Genomic DNA, 12217 nt, shown 5'->3' with positions numbered 1-12217 from the left:
GATTAAAAAAAAAAAAATGTATGCGTAAAGCTGTGTTATCTAAGGGCAATTGAAACCCTCTCCTCGGTTTCTAGGGAGTCCTTAGAAGCACCCTGACTTTAGGGGCTTACCTTCTCTGACTTCAGGGATAAAGCCCACCCATTATGTCCGTATCCTCAGCAGTCAATAATGGCATGCTCACGGGATGGTGTAAGGACAGGTGTACAGGGTCCAAGAAGAAGTTGTGATAAGGCGAGTCCATGGACAAGGCTTTAAGTGTTAATCCTCTAAACGTTACCAGGTTTGCATAAAATGTTATATTGTTCCTAGTGAATGCTTCTGTAACACATCAGCAAGCATAGGTACAAAAAAGCTGCAAAGAAACTGCAGAAAAAAAAAATAACCATTCATCTGAGCGTTCCTAGAGACTATACCAGATGAAAATTGGAATCTGATAACCTGTATTTGGTGTGCACTGCAATCCCTGGAAAACAATGTCACATACACAGTCAATAGAAACCTTTCCTAATGTCTGAGTAAAATCTCCCTGCTCCTTCCATAGTGGGAAAAATCTAGTCTGGATGGAGAAAAGTGGGGCTAGAATAAGTCTAGATATTTTGTTTTTGAACACTTAGGGGTTCTTGATCTTCTGCTAGAAACAGCAATGTCTGAAAAAGTGGCAAGGACACAGTAACAATGGGGTAAACATCAAATTTTCCAGAAGAAAATAATAAATGCACCGTGAAAAGACTAGGTAATGCTGGCCATGTATACAGTAATTGCATCCACATTCAACAAGCTTTCCATTGCACGTGTATCAAGCTACCACTGACAGATTCCTTTTTGTACAGGAGGAATGGCAGTAGGATGTTTTGATTTATTCAATCATGTTTGCAATAAAGAGGTGGCTGAACACTGCTGGGATTGCTAACAAACTACGGACATATGATCAGAATTACAGCTGGAAATAAGAAAACTGTTAACTGGGCTTTAATCCTTACCAACTACTGGAGAATCCCCACCCGTCATCGTCCCATTTTCTTGCTGCGCCAGCAATGTTTTCAGAATAACCTGCGTAGCTCCCAATCTTGGTAGGGTGACATGCGTGAGAAATGGCAGGTTGTTCTTCTTGGCATACAGCTGGCTTGTTTCCCTTCTTTTCCTGAGAAAGCCTCCTTCTGGGAATAAGATGATCCACTTTCTATCTCGACTCCTGTAATATCTCTCAAGGTGGTCCTTGAGGAAGATCAGCTGCTGGTCCCGGTAAGCTTTACCCTAGAGGGACATAGATGGGACAGATGAGAGAGCTGAACTGGTCTACTGACAAAAGCAAACGTAACATGTAAGAAACCAATTTATAAATCCATTTGGTCATTCAGATACTGATTCTCCCCACCATTAGAAAGCAGATGATAAAGCTCTTGTATGTCCTCTACCCACTAGTAAATTATATAGCCAAATGTATCTGGACACTCCTCCAAAACCTCGAGATCAGGTGTTTCCAGTGAAGGGTACTTTCAATGCTACCGCATATAAAGACACAACTGTGGGCTTCCAGCCTTGTTTGGGGGAAGATACTTTTCTTTACCAGTATGACCATGCCCCTGGGCTTCCAAAGAAATAGAAGAGGATTTTGTTTTGGAGGAACTCAAGTCGCCTGCACAGAGCCCTAACCCTCCTGAACATCTTTGGACTGCAAACCAAGTCGTGTCTAAAATAATACCGGACCTCATAAAAGCTAATTTGTCTGAATGGGCAAAGACTCCCACGGACACACATCTTGTGGAAAGGCAAAAGACTGGAGTAGTTGTAGAGATTGTTATATCCCCAAAGTCTGGAAGGGGGGAAGGGAGCTTAAAATGACCAAAGCAGCAATACAGGCCTATGATACAAGAAGTGGTCAGGTGCCTTAAAGTGTATTTCCACTTTCTGAAGAAAACCCCACATTATTAAAAAAAAAAATAATATCATGTCCTACCTTTCAAATTTTTGTTTGGATAAAGGCCTATGGTAGACTACAAATTACTCTCGCCAATTTCACAGCGAGTCTGTCCATACACATAGTAAGGACACATTGACCTCCCCTCCATTAACATACAAAACAAGAAACTCAGCTTCTAGATCTGTAAATGATTTTTTTTTTCTACTAAAAAAAACAAACATGTTATATGTAGCTGCTCTGTGTTTTGCACAGAGCAGCCGCGATCCTCCTCTTCCCAGGTCCCCGGCAGCAGTATTGTATTGAGTGCCATTTTGCAGTTTTCACAGAAACAATTTAAATACTTTTGTGGATGATGACTGAATCTTCATTGAGTCAGACAAAAAAAATTGTTTATTCTATGGCCAGCCTCAACCATCCTGACAGTACACCTTCCTTTCCCTTCCACCCCCCTCCCCATAAGGCCGCTGCGCAGATATATAAACTACTCCCGCATCCCAGCACGAGGCTTGTGGGATTTTTGCATAATTAATACATTTACTTCTTCAAGCATAAAATGCATAGGGAATATTAGCAACGCTACACTAATTACTGACCTTAAAGCTAGTAACAACCTTGAAAATAGCCATGTTTGCTAACCACTTCTGGGTGAACTGGGAGCTAAACGATATTTTGTTATTTTTTTTAAAGGACAAGCTAATTTTTTACTAACTGGGTCAATTAAGAAAGGGTTTTCTGCTTTGAAGTTTTTTTCCTCATTGTCGGACATTATCCAGATCTCTGTTCTTGGCGGAGGATGTGAGATGAGAGCATCCCGTTCAATGGACTGCTAGAGGAGACTTTGTGTGAGAAGTTTAGATAAAGCTAAAAAAACAACATTACCAAAAGAGGAGAACGTAGACTGTAGTTTTATACAGCAGCCCCAAACAAGGAAAAAAAAAAAGAATGCCTCCAAGTTACAATGGATGTCAAATACCTGTAAAATCTCTTCCATTTCCACGTGATACTCCTTGGTTCTATCAGTGTCCGTCAGCTTTTTAAAGCCAATTTCCAGACAAACCACTAGACACACATGAAATTAAATATGTAGATCTGCCACAAAACTGCTTATCTGGCAGGGCAGGAACCGGAATTTTTCTCTCCTTTAATGCAACAATTACATACTTCCTCCCCACCCCCACTATGTGACTGGACAGTGAAAGAAGAAGCAGGCTGATGAGCTCATTTGTCACTCTGACCTGTATAGCTTGAGTTTAAGATGTGTTGAAAATTTGTCATCCTCTCTTAAAAAAAGGTATGTGTGTGTGTGTGTGTGTGTGTATATATATATATATATATATATATATATATATATATATATATGTATTTATTTATTTTTTTTTAAAGGATAAGTTCACCTTTGGAACAAGTTACATGTTCCACCAATTTTTAGGGTGGAACAAGGAACATGTTCCCATAGCCGCAGCTGCAGCCACCGCCCCCTCCCTCTGACAGATAGTATGGGAAGAAGTTTCCCCGTACTATTTGTCAGATTTGAAAACAGTGCGGCCGTACGGGGCTCCACCCACATGGCCACATCACTCATTCACAGTGTTCTGTGAATGAGTGCCTACAAGTCCTGTCAGCCTTAGCGGCTGTGGGCTTGTAGTTTTCAATGAACTACAACGGTGCTGTGGTAGTTCATTGAAGCGTCTTGTCAGAATGTCTGCTTGTTCATACATCCCGTACGGCCAGCAGATCTTCTGACGGGTCTGCAGGAGACATGCAAGGCATCAGCGATCTACTGATCGCTGGTGCAATGCTTTATAGGCTCTTTTGGACAAAAATAATAAATGCACATTTTTTTTACCTGCAAAAAAATGTGCATTTATTATTTTTGTCCAGAAGGTGAACTTATCCTTTAAGGAAGCAGGGCAAAATGACACAAGCAGGGCAAAGCAACAGTGTCTCAGGATAGGACACCCCCCACCTCCTCCATACAACTCCTTGCCCCTCAGCAGCAGATGGGAATAGCCAGAGCTTCAAAGTCCCTGCAGAAGCATTTCCACCAAACCCTAAGGCTCCATTCACACTTGTGCAACTTGTCATGGGACTTTGGACACCAGCCCATCCTTTTCAATGGCACCCAGTCAAATCGGTGCAACTTACATTGCAGCATCTTTGAAAAGGTGCCTGCACTACTTGGATTCGACTTTTGATGCGACTTTGATCCAGAGAGTTTAAAGTCAGATCAAAGTCGTGCTCCAAATTTGCACTGGAAATTGTGCAAATTTGGAGTAGCGCAAGTGTGAATGGAGTCTTCTACTCACCTTGCCAGCACTGCCCTGCCATTTATTTTCACTGCCACGGCTGTGGCTTCTGAACAAGTGACCAGCTCCGCTCTGACTGAGGTTGGGCTTAGCAGCCAAGCAGTCTTATAACCGCTGATTTCATTGCTGGCTGTGATAGAGTAAAAGGCGGTAAAGGAGAGCAGACAAGGTAGGTACAAGATGTGATGGGGAAAGAGCCTTGGCAGAGACTCTTTTACTGTGTCCTACCTGAACAAGGTGACAGACTCTTTAATAATTCGTTCCATTTTAATTTTTAACACAAAACCTCATGTCATAAAAATATGGGCTTACCTGTCGGATAAAAAAGTCTCCATGTACAAGGGACACAATACCAAAATTGGTATATTTAAATATATGGTCCATAAGCCACATCATCTGCCGAACGACCTGCAATGATACAGTAATGTATGTTATATCAAGGTTTTACTCCCGGATAACAACTAAAGAAGCAAGAATATATGGATGTTCTGTTAACAGGAAATCAGAGCACACAAAACTGCATCCCCTCCAGCCTTCGTTTTTCTGTCTGTCTGGGGGGGGAATGACAATTTATAGCACTGACACTTGGGATACATCAGGTCCACTGTCATGTTTCGGCAAATCCTACAGCCAAATCTCCCCAATGCCCCGACAACATTGTGGCATGTGTTTGTTTTCATTTTATCTAATGTTTGCTGCAGGGCGATGAGTATCAACCATGGATCTAATGAAAGGGCGTCTATATACAAGAGGTGCTTGCTGCCCAACCATATCATGAGTGTTAAGTGAATACAACATATGGATTTGGTGAGCACTATGCATGTTGCTGGGTCAGCACTGAAATTCCATCTATCTCACTGCCACCTAAGACTGTGGAACGCCAGGTGTTTCCAATGATGCAAAATGTGAATTTATTAAGATTTGTGTGAAGATATGGTTGGGCAATTAAAATAGTTATGCATTAAGCCTATGATACATGCTGCTAAAAATATTCAGGTGCTTTCATCCTGTTTTGCCTGCAACCCCCCCCCCCCCCCCCCCGAACAGGAACCTGTCATAGAAGAAATGCATGATACGCCATTGCTGAATTTCTGGAGAAAAAAAAATTCTAGATTCTCAGGTGCCATGCTAACCAAAACAAGCAGGAAGCAAGCCAAGATCTCCAGACCTGCTCATTAGTTCCTGATCAGTGATTCAAAGTACTGAAGCCAAAGGATCAAAATGACAGCCAGTCAAATATAATTTGCAGAGGAAATACAGTAATAGTATTGAGGATCTCTCTCAGGACAGGTTTCCTTCTGTAACCCTAGGTTCACACCTAAGTGTTTTCTGCAACGTTTTGCAGAAATGTACTACAGTCCATTTAACATGATTTCTTATGGGACATGTTCACACCTGTGCATTTTCACCTGGTGTGTTTTTTGGAAAGGGTCAGGGACTTTTTTAATGCAAAAAGTTGCGTTTTTGGTTCTATAGACTTCAATGGAAATGCTGCAGAAAAGCATGTATTGAGTTTTTGCCACATTTCTGAAGCGCTTTAAATCTGCCTAGCAACAAGAAAAAAAAAACCCCTAAAAAACCCCCACAAAAAACGCATCAAAAATGTGTACAAAATGCAGGTGCAAAAACGCAAAATGCAATGCAGAAACTGCTCAAACGCAACCTGAATAGATGTGAACCTAGCCCTAGAGTCCATCCAAACCTGTGTGTTATAGTAATTTAATCACTTCCCGACCGGCCGTTGCATATAAACAGCCGGACGGTGGCAGTGCAGGGTCGGGTGGCCGTTTATAAACGGCCTCCCCGCACCCTGCCTGTGCGCGCTCCCTGGGAGCGCGCAGCACCGCGATCCGTGAAACACCGATCGTCGGACGGGACCTCTGCGCGAGGTCCCGATCATGTGATCACTAATTGGCCAATCAGTGATCACATGCAAAGTAGTAAGCAAGATGTCACTTGTGACATCATTGCTTACTACGTGTGAAATCTGTGAATGATCACAGAGGTCACATGGTACAAGGCTATTCACAACAGCCTTGTACCATGTGACAAGCTGTGACCAATCACAGCTCACTCAGTACTTCTCAATGAGTGCAAGAATGCAGACAGAGAGAAAGAGAAATGATTGCTTTTACATCCTATATCGGTATAAAAGCAATCAGTGTAAAAAAAAAAAAATCATCACCCCCCACAAGTAGTACAGTGTCACCATGGTGACACTGTACTGCTAGGGTGACAGTATGTAAAAAAAAAAAAAAAAAATAATAATATAAAAAATAAAATAAAAATGTAAAAAAAAAAAAGTTTAAAAATTATAATTTTTGGTTATAAACTAATTTGGATTTTTTTTTTTTTACTAAAAAGATAACGGAATAAATTTTGGCAAAGATTTATGATGAAATATTTATTTGCAAAATTTTATAAAAAAAACTTTTTTCAAACTTTTTGGACTTTTTCATTTACATAGCAAAAAAAATAAAAATTCCAGCGGTGAATAAATACCACCAAAATAAATCTTTATCTGTGTCAAAAAAATGGTAAAAAATTCATTTGGGTACAGTGTTGCATGACCGCGCAATTGTCATTCAAAGTGTGATAGTGCTGAAAGCTGAAAATTGCCCTGGTCAGGAAGGGGGTAAAAGTGTCCGGTCTGGAAGTGGTTAAGCATGATGACAGAGCACAAAAATGCACCATACCTTTTTTTTTTCAATGGCACCCTAAAGCACTAGGGGAGCACACCTGCATTGCAGCATGTCATAACCCACTCATGTGCATTGTGGTATGTTACCAATAATGGTGTTGGACCACTTTTCGGCCCTTTGTGGTACAATGGCAGCCTTTTAAAATTAATGCGCCACCTCAACGCAACATGCATTATCACATGTATGTTACCTGTACCACAATGGATCAGTCTGGTGAGAATGGTCTCTTAAAGCTGAACTTCCGGATAAGAGAACACTTTCTAAATACAAGAGGCATGTTTGTTCTTATTCGAATCTAGGTGTGCTTTGTGCATTTCCTCCAGATCTGTGCAGTATTCCATCATAAAACTTTGCCTTTGAGCAGAAGCTTCCTGTAATAAAGACCGGTCACTGCTGCTCTCTCTCAACTTGTGCAGGGTGACTGGTCTTGTACCCCCCCCACCCTGTAGTTTTCTGCAGGCAGTCTGTATAGGGTAGGGACTGCTGGGTCCCTCCCAAAGCTCTGCTCTCTGCACAGGTTGTACACCGATGATTCAATGATACTTTTACAAAGCAGAATCTAGGTTTGCAAATTAATTTGGTGCTCACAAATTATATATTATTTAATAGCCAAAAGAGTATCATGGGCAGCACAGTGGCTAAATGGTTAGCACTTCCACCTGGCAGTACCAGGGTCGTTGGTCCGAATCCCAACCACGGCACTACCTACCGGGAGTCTGCATATTCTCCCTGTTCCTGCATGGGTTTCCTCCGGGTACTCCGGTTACCTCCCACACTCCAAAGACATGCTGGCAGGCTAATTGGCTCCTGTCTAAACTGGCCCTAGTATGTGTATGTATGAATGTAAGTTAGGGACCTTAGAATGTACGCCCCTTGAGGGTTAGGGACCAATGTGAATGTACAATATATATGTAAAGTGCTGTGTAAATTGACGGTGCTATATAAGTACCTGAAATAAATAAAATAAATCCAAAATGGAACACAAAGAAAGAACATACAACCCCCCCCCCCCCCAAAAAAAAAACAACCCACGACTTTTAGAAGTTAGCTTGGGCGAGCATAATTACCTTTAATGAATGTCTATAACATCTGGAGAGCTACTAGGGATGCTTAAATTCTCAGTAATAATCCTTTCCAGATACACTGTGACTTTTGATCTTCCCAGCACCTCTGCTGTGACTTTCCATCTCATACAGCAATGACAGGAGGATGACTCACTCAGAGAACACCTTCTATTCATTGAAAAGAATATAAGAAGTTTTCTAAAAGAACGAGGTTCAGAGCGAGCAACCAATCGTTTATCACTCTCTACAAGACAGGAAGTCGCAGCAGTAGTGCCTGGAAGACCAAAGTTCACACAGTACCTAACATATAACTGAGAATTTTTGTATCCTCAGCACCCCTCCAAACATTAGATACCAATCATTGGGAGGTAACTACGCTAGCCAAATCTAGCTTTCACAGATCATGCTATTGCCTGGGCTTCAACTCACAATTAACGTTTTTCTGTCCGGGGTTCAACTTAATGTGGAAGAGGATTCATTTTGCAGCAGGGACATGAAGCATACACGACAGCCAAACCAGGCAGTAATAAAGCCCTAGATATCTACAGTAGCAACATGTATGGCTGTTCCTGCAGCCACCTGATCTCAACTTCACCGATCATCTTTGGGAACTGGTAAATGGAAATCACTGTCTCTTATGTTTGCAGCACATTTCCTTCCAAACAACCAATCGGCTTCTTCCTCTTCTGTTGCTACAGTAGATTAAATGATGTAAAGAAGGTACTGACTGGTTGCTAGGAGAGCAACACAATTTTTTCCCAGCCAGGCACATCTTGCAGAACAAGGACAGCAATGGCCCCCATATTCTGTATACGAACACTATCAAGGCAAGAAGCAACTAGGAAAAGAACAACAAAAAAAAAAACACACTTACATTTCTATACGCCCTTAAATTTGGCCCGTCATTTACAGCTTCTGTTTAATATTTAAAGAAACTATTAGTGACTAGACAGGCTGGACTGCTGTGTACATGACTTGGCCTTGCTGGCTGGAGGTCACCAGTTCTGGAGCCATGAAGCATTGCTCAGTAGAACCACTGAGTGACAGAGGGACGTAGGGTCACACTCTAATGCAATTATATATGTTTGAGGGAGAGCTAAAAATAAATGCAAGGACAAATTGCCTAGAAGGACAAGGATCCTACAGATATTTATGAATGACGTGCAGAAATAGGAAAATCCCTTTAAAAAGAGTCATTCATATTTTAGGAGAAACAGCGCTCATTGCTTCCCTATATCTATCAGGGAAACAAGTCATGAGTTCTACGTTTTAGTTCTTCGGTGCCCCCCAACCCACCTCCAAAAAAGATTTGGTTGGAGCTTTATCAAAGTGTATTGCTTCGCGGTGCAGTACTGTCAAAACCCTTGTGAACAAAAACAGTGAACTGTGAAATCACAGCACACAAAAACGTGCACAGAGGATACAGAATACCCAAACCTCTGAAGAAGAAGGGCCTCTAACCCTGAACCTCTCAGGGCACAAGGCTCCTGATATAGGCAAGGTACACCATGGTCTACCTAGGCTGAAACCAGTTGGAACCCACTCCTTAACGATGAGTCGTAGCCGATCCACTTGGTGAGAGGCTCTCCCAAAGAGAAAATCCCTCATGATGAGGAGAGGCAAAGGACCCAAAGGCCATAGAACCTCTCCCCAAGATCAGGGCAGACCCCCCACAACCTGCACCGTCTGTGTAACAGAAAACACGTTTAATGAAGTGCTTGTAAATAAAAAAAAAAGTGCCATGCAAAAATTGCCATGTAAATAAAAGGCGGGTCTTCTGACCAGCATAAGAAATTACCCCAGGTAAACAATATTTGTTTATTTTCAATAGAGTGGGGAAATATCAGAACTTTTGTCTGTTTCTTACTGCTACTCAGGGCTTCCTTAGGCTCCATTCACACCCGAGTGTCATGTTTTTGAGTGCGTTTTTTTAATGAGTGTTTTGGTACAGCGTTTATAAAGTGTTTTTGAGCTTTGGCGTTTTTTAAGGAGCCAATGGAGAAAAATATCCGTTTCATCATTTGTTGCTTGGTTTTTCAGCTTTTTTAGCATTTCCGGTAGCTTTTATTTATTTTTTCCCCCTTTTGTTGTTAGGAAAAGGGTTAGGGTTAAGGTTAAGTGTTAGGGATTAGGATTAGTGGTTGGGGTTAGTTTCATTATTTTTTTTAATGGTTGGCAGGGGGTTAATAATCATTTAACTGTCAACGCGTTTTGTTTGTAAACTTTGGACCCCAGGGATCACCGCCATACCTGGGTAAGCTATGCAATCTCTGTACATTGATTTAGGTTGATTATGAAATATATGTACAAGTCTAATTTTTATTTGTTTAATGTTAGTAGCATCTGCTCTCTCTATGTTATACGGTCCTGAAGAAGCTGAAAGTGAAAGTGAAGTGAAATGCGTTAATAGTGAACTGAAAAAAAGCATCTTGATTATATGGATGTTTGTTGTACTATTCATATGATTATTTAAATCCTGATAGAGGGAATATATTTGTAGAGGGGAGCCCCACGTATTGGGGATACACCCCTTCTGGTCTGTTATTCAACAGCTTTTTAATAGATCATGGCTTTAAATTTATATAATAAAGTGTATCATTTTTAAGCATTTGGTTTGTCTCATGCTGTTCACTTAAAGTCCACCATTTATTGTACAAGATCTCGTCGGTGTGTTTTCTATGTGTTATTTGGATGTGGCACTATGAAAGTTATGGTGTTTCAATGTCCTCAATACTTTACCCTATAACATCTTCAAGTAAAGAAGGACATCTTCCTATTTCTGAACAGGATGGGGGGAGGGGGGGGGTCATGTGACATTTCTGGCCTTTGGAAACTGAAGGTTCTAGAAGTGCCAACAGTTTTCTGAAGAACTCAGGTATAGTCAGAGATATCTGCTTTTCTTAGATGGGCTGTTCCTGAGAGAGAGCCACATTCAGATGAAATGAAGGGTGCCAATATAGGACATGACTCTTGGACAAGGGGACAGCTATCACCATGAGAGGTGTTCTGGGTGTCTTGTAGGCCATCTGTAGTACGCATGTTATTAGGCCCTTTTATCCCAGCTACCTTGCGCCTATGATTCACCATTGCTACTGAGGGAATTCCCAGTTGGGTACTCACAATTCAGGAGGGCAGAATACATTTGGGTGTCCAGAGAAGAAGTCGCTATGACCTAAGCGCTGACTGAGTTTCTGTGGCTGTGGGAATGCAACCAAGTACTGCATGAGTTCTTTGCAGAAGAGGCGAGTAAAATATGCCATCTGGGAGGCCTGATGCAGTTACCTCATCCTTCAGATACAAAATCCAGATAGGAGGAAGAATCGCCAATTTTTAAAGTGCTTGCTGAGAAGTGTTGGAGACAAATTGGCCGGAGGTGCAACAACAAAGTTAATACCACCCAAGTCCTCCGCCCGCTAAATCATACAAATGTGCCTTGCGTGCCTTGCAGGTAGTGTTGTTTAAAGCCAGGAACCCAATTCCTTATACAGGGAAACCTTGTCTTATCCACAACGCTGGGCCAATAAAAGTCCTGAGTTTGCTCATTATGGTGGGCATAATCCTGAAGGGGTCCGGGAACCATACAAATGGACCGTGTTCCTGGAACCTGTATAGCACCCTTCAGCTAACCTCACATATTACACTTTGACGAGTGATGAGATGAGTGCTTGATGCAGAATCCAGTGCCTAAGCCAACCACTGCAGGCCAGCCCCACAGTGGGGTCCAGGTACTCTGTCCAAGGTACACATTGAGGGCAACAGATCTGGTAATCACTAGGTAAGCAGTTGGATGAAGATTCAGATAAAAAAAAAAATTCAGTGGTTTAAAAAAGGAAAAAAACGAAAAAAACAAACAAACCCCAAAACGTTTAATTTTCTATTCCCTAAAACAGTCACAAAAAACTGGAGCCTTGTGAAGAGGGCAGAGTTATATGGGAACACTCCAGGGATGGCCCTAGCAAAGGTCCAATCACCAGGAGGCAGCATTATATAATCCAGGTCTTATGACCAGGGGCGGACTGACCATTTGAGCACTCAGGCACTGCCCGAGGGCCCGGGTTCAGTAGGGGGCCCCATGAAATGCCCCTGGGACCTTTTATAGGCTTTTTTGGGTGTGCTTTGAGTGTGGGCAAGGACACAGGGGCCCCATGATCCCCTATTGCCCAGGGGCCCAATGAGTTGTCAGTCCGCCCCTGCTTATGACCTATGCTGTACAATTAAGATAAC

At 42.0% G+C, this 12217-nt stretch overlaps 1 protein-coding gene across 1 annotated transcript in view; it reads right to left on the bottom strand.

The window, feature by feature from the left end:
* LPGAT1 (lysophosphatidylglycerol acyltransferase 1) overlaps positions 1-12217 on the bottom strand; it is a 161342-nt gene that overhangs the window by 35564 nt on the left and 113561 nt on the right. The window contains exons 4-5 of the mRNA XM_089677797.1: positions 4540-4635; positions 981-1254 (exon numbers count right to left, since the gene is read on the bottom strand). Of these exons, the coding sequence (XP_089533923.1) occupies positions 981-1254; positions 4540-4635 (370 nt within the window). The remainder of the gene's footprint in view (positions 1-980; positions 1255-4539; positions 4636-12217) is intronic.

This window comes from Staurois parvus, unplaced genomic scaffold, assembly GCF_062004578.1.
Source record: "Staurois parvus isolate SC_StPar_1 unplaced genomic scaffold, SC_StPar_1.0 ptg000192l, whole genome shotgun sequence".
NCBI classification, from domain to species: domain Eukaryota; kingdom Metazoa; phylum Chordata; class Amphibia; order Anura; family Ranidae; genus Staurois; species Staurois parvus.
The sequence above is the reverse complement of the archived record's forward strand: the minus strand, read 5'-3'. Positions and strand labels throughout refer to the sequence as shown.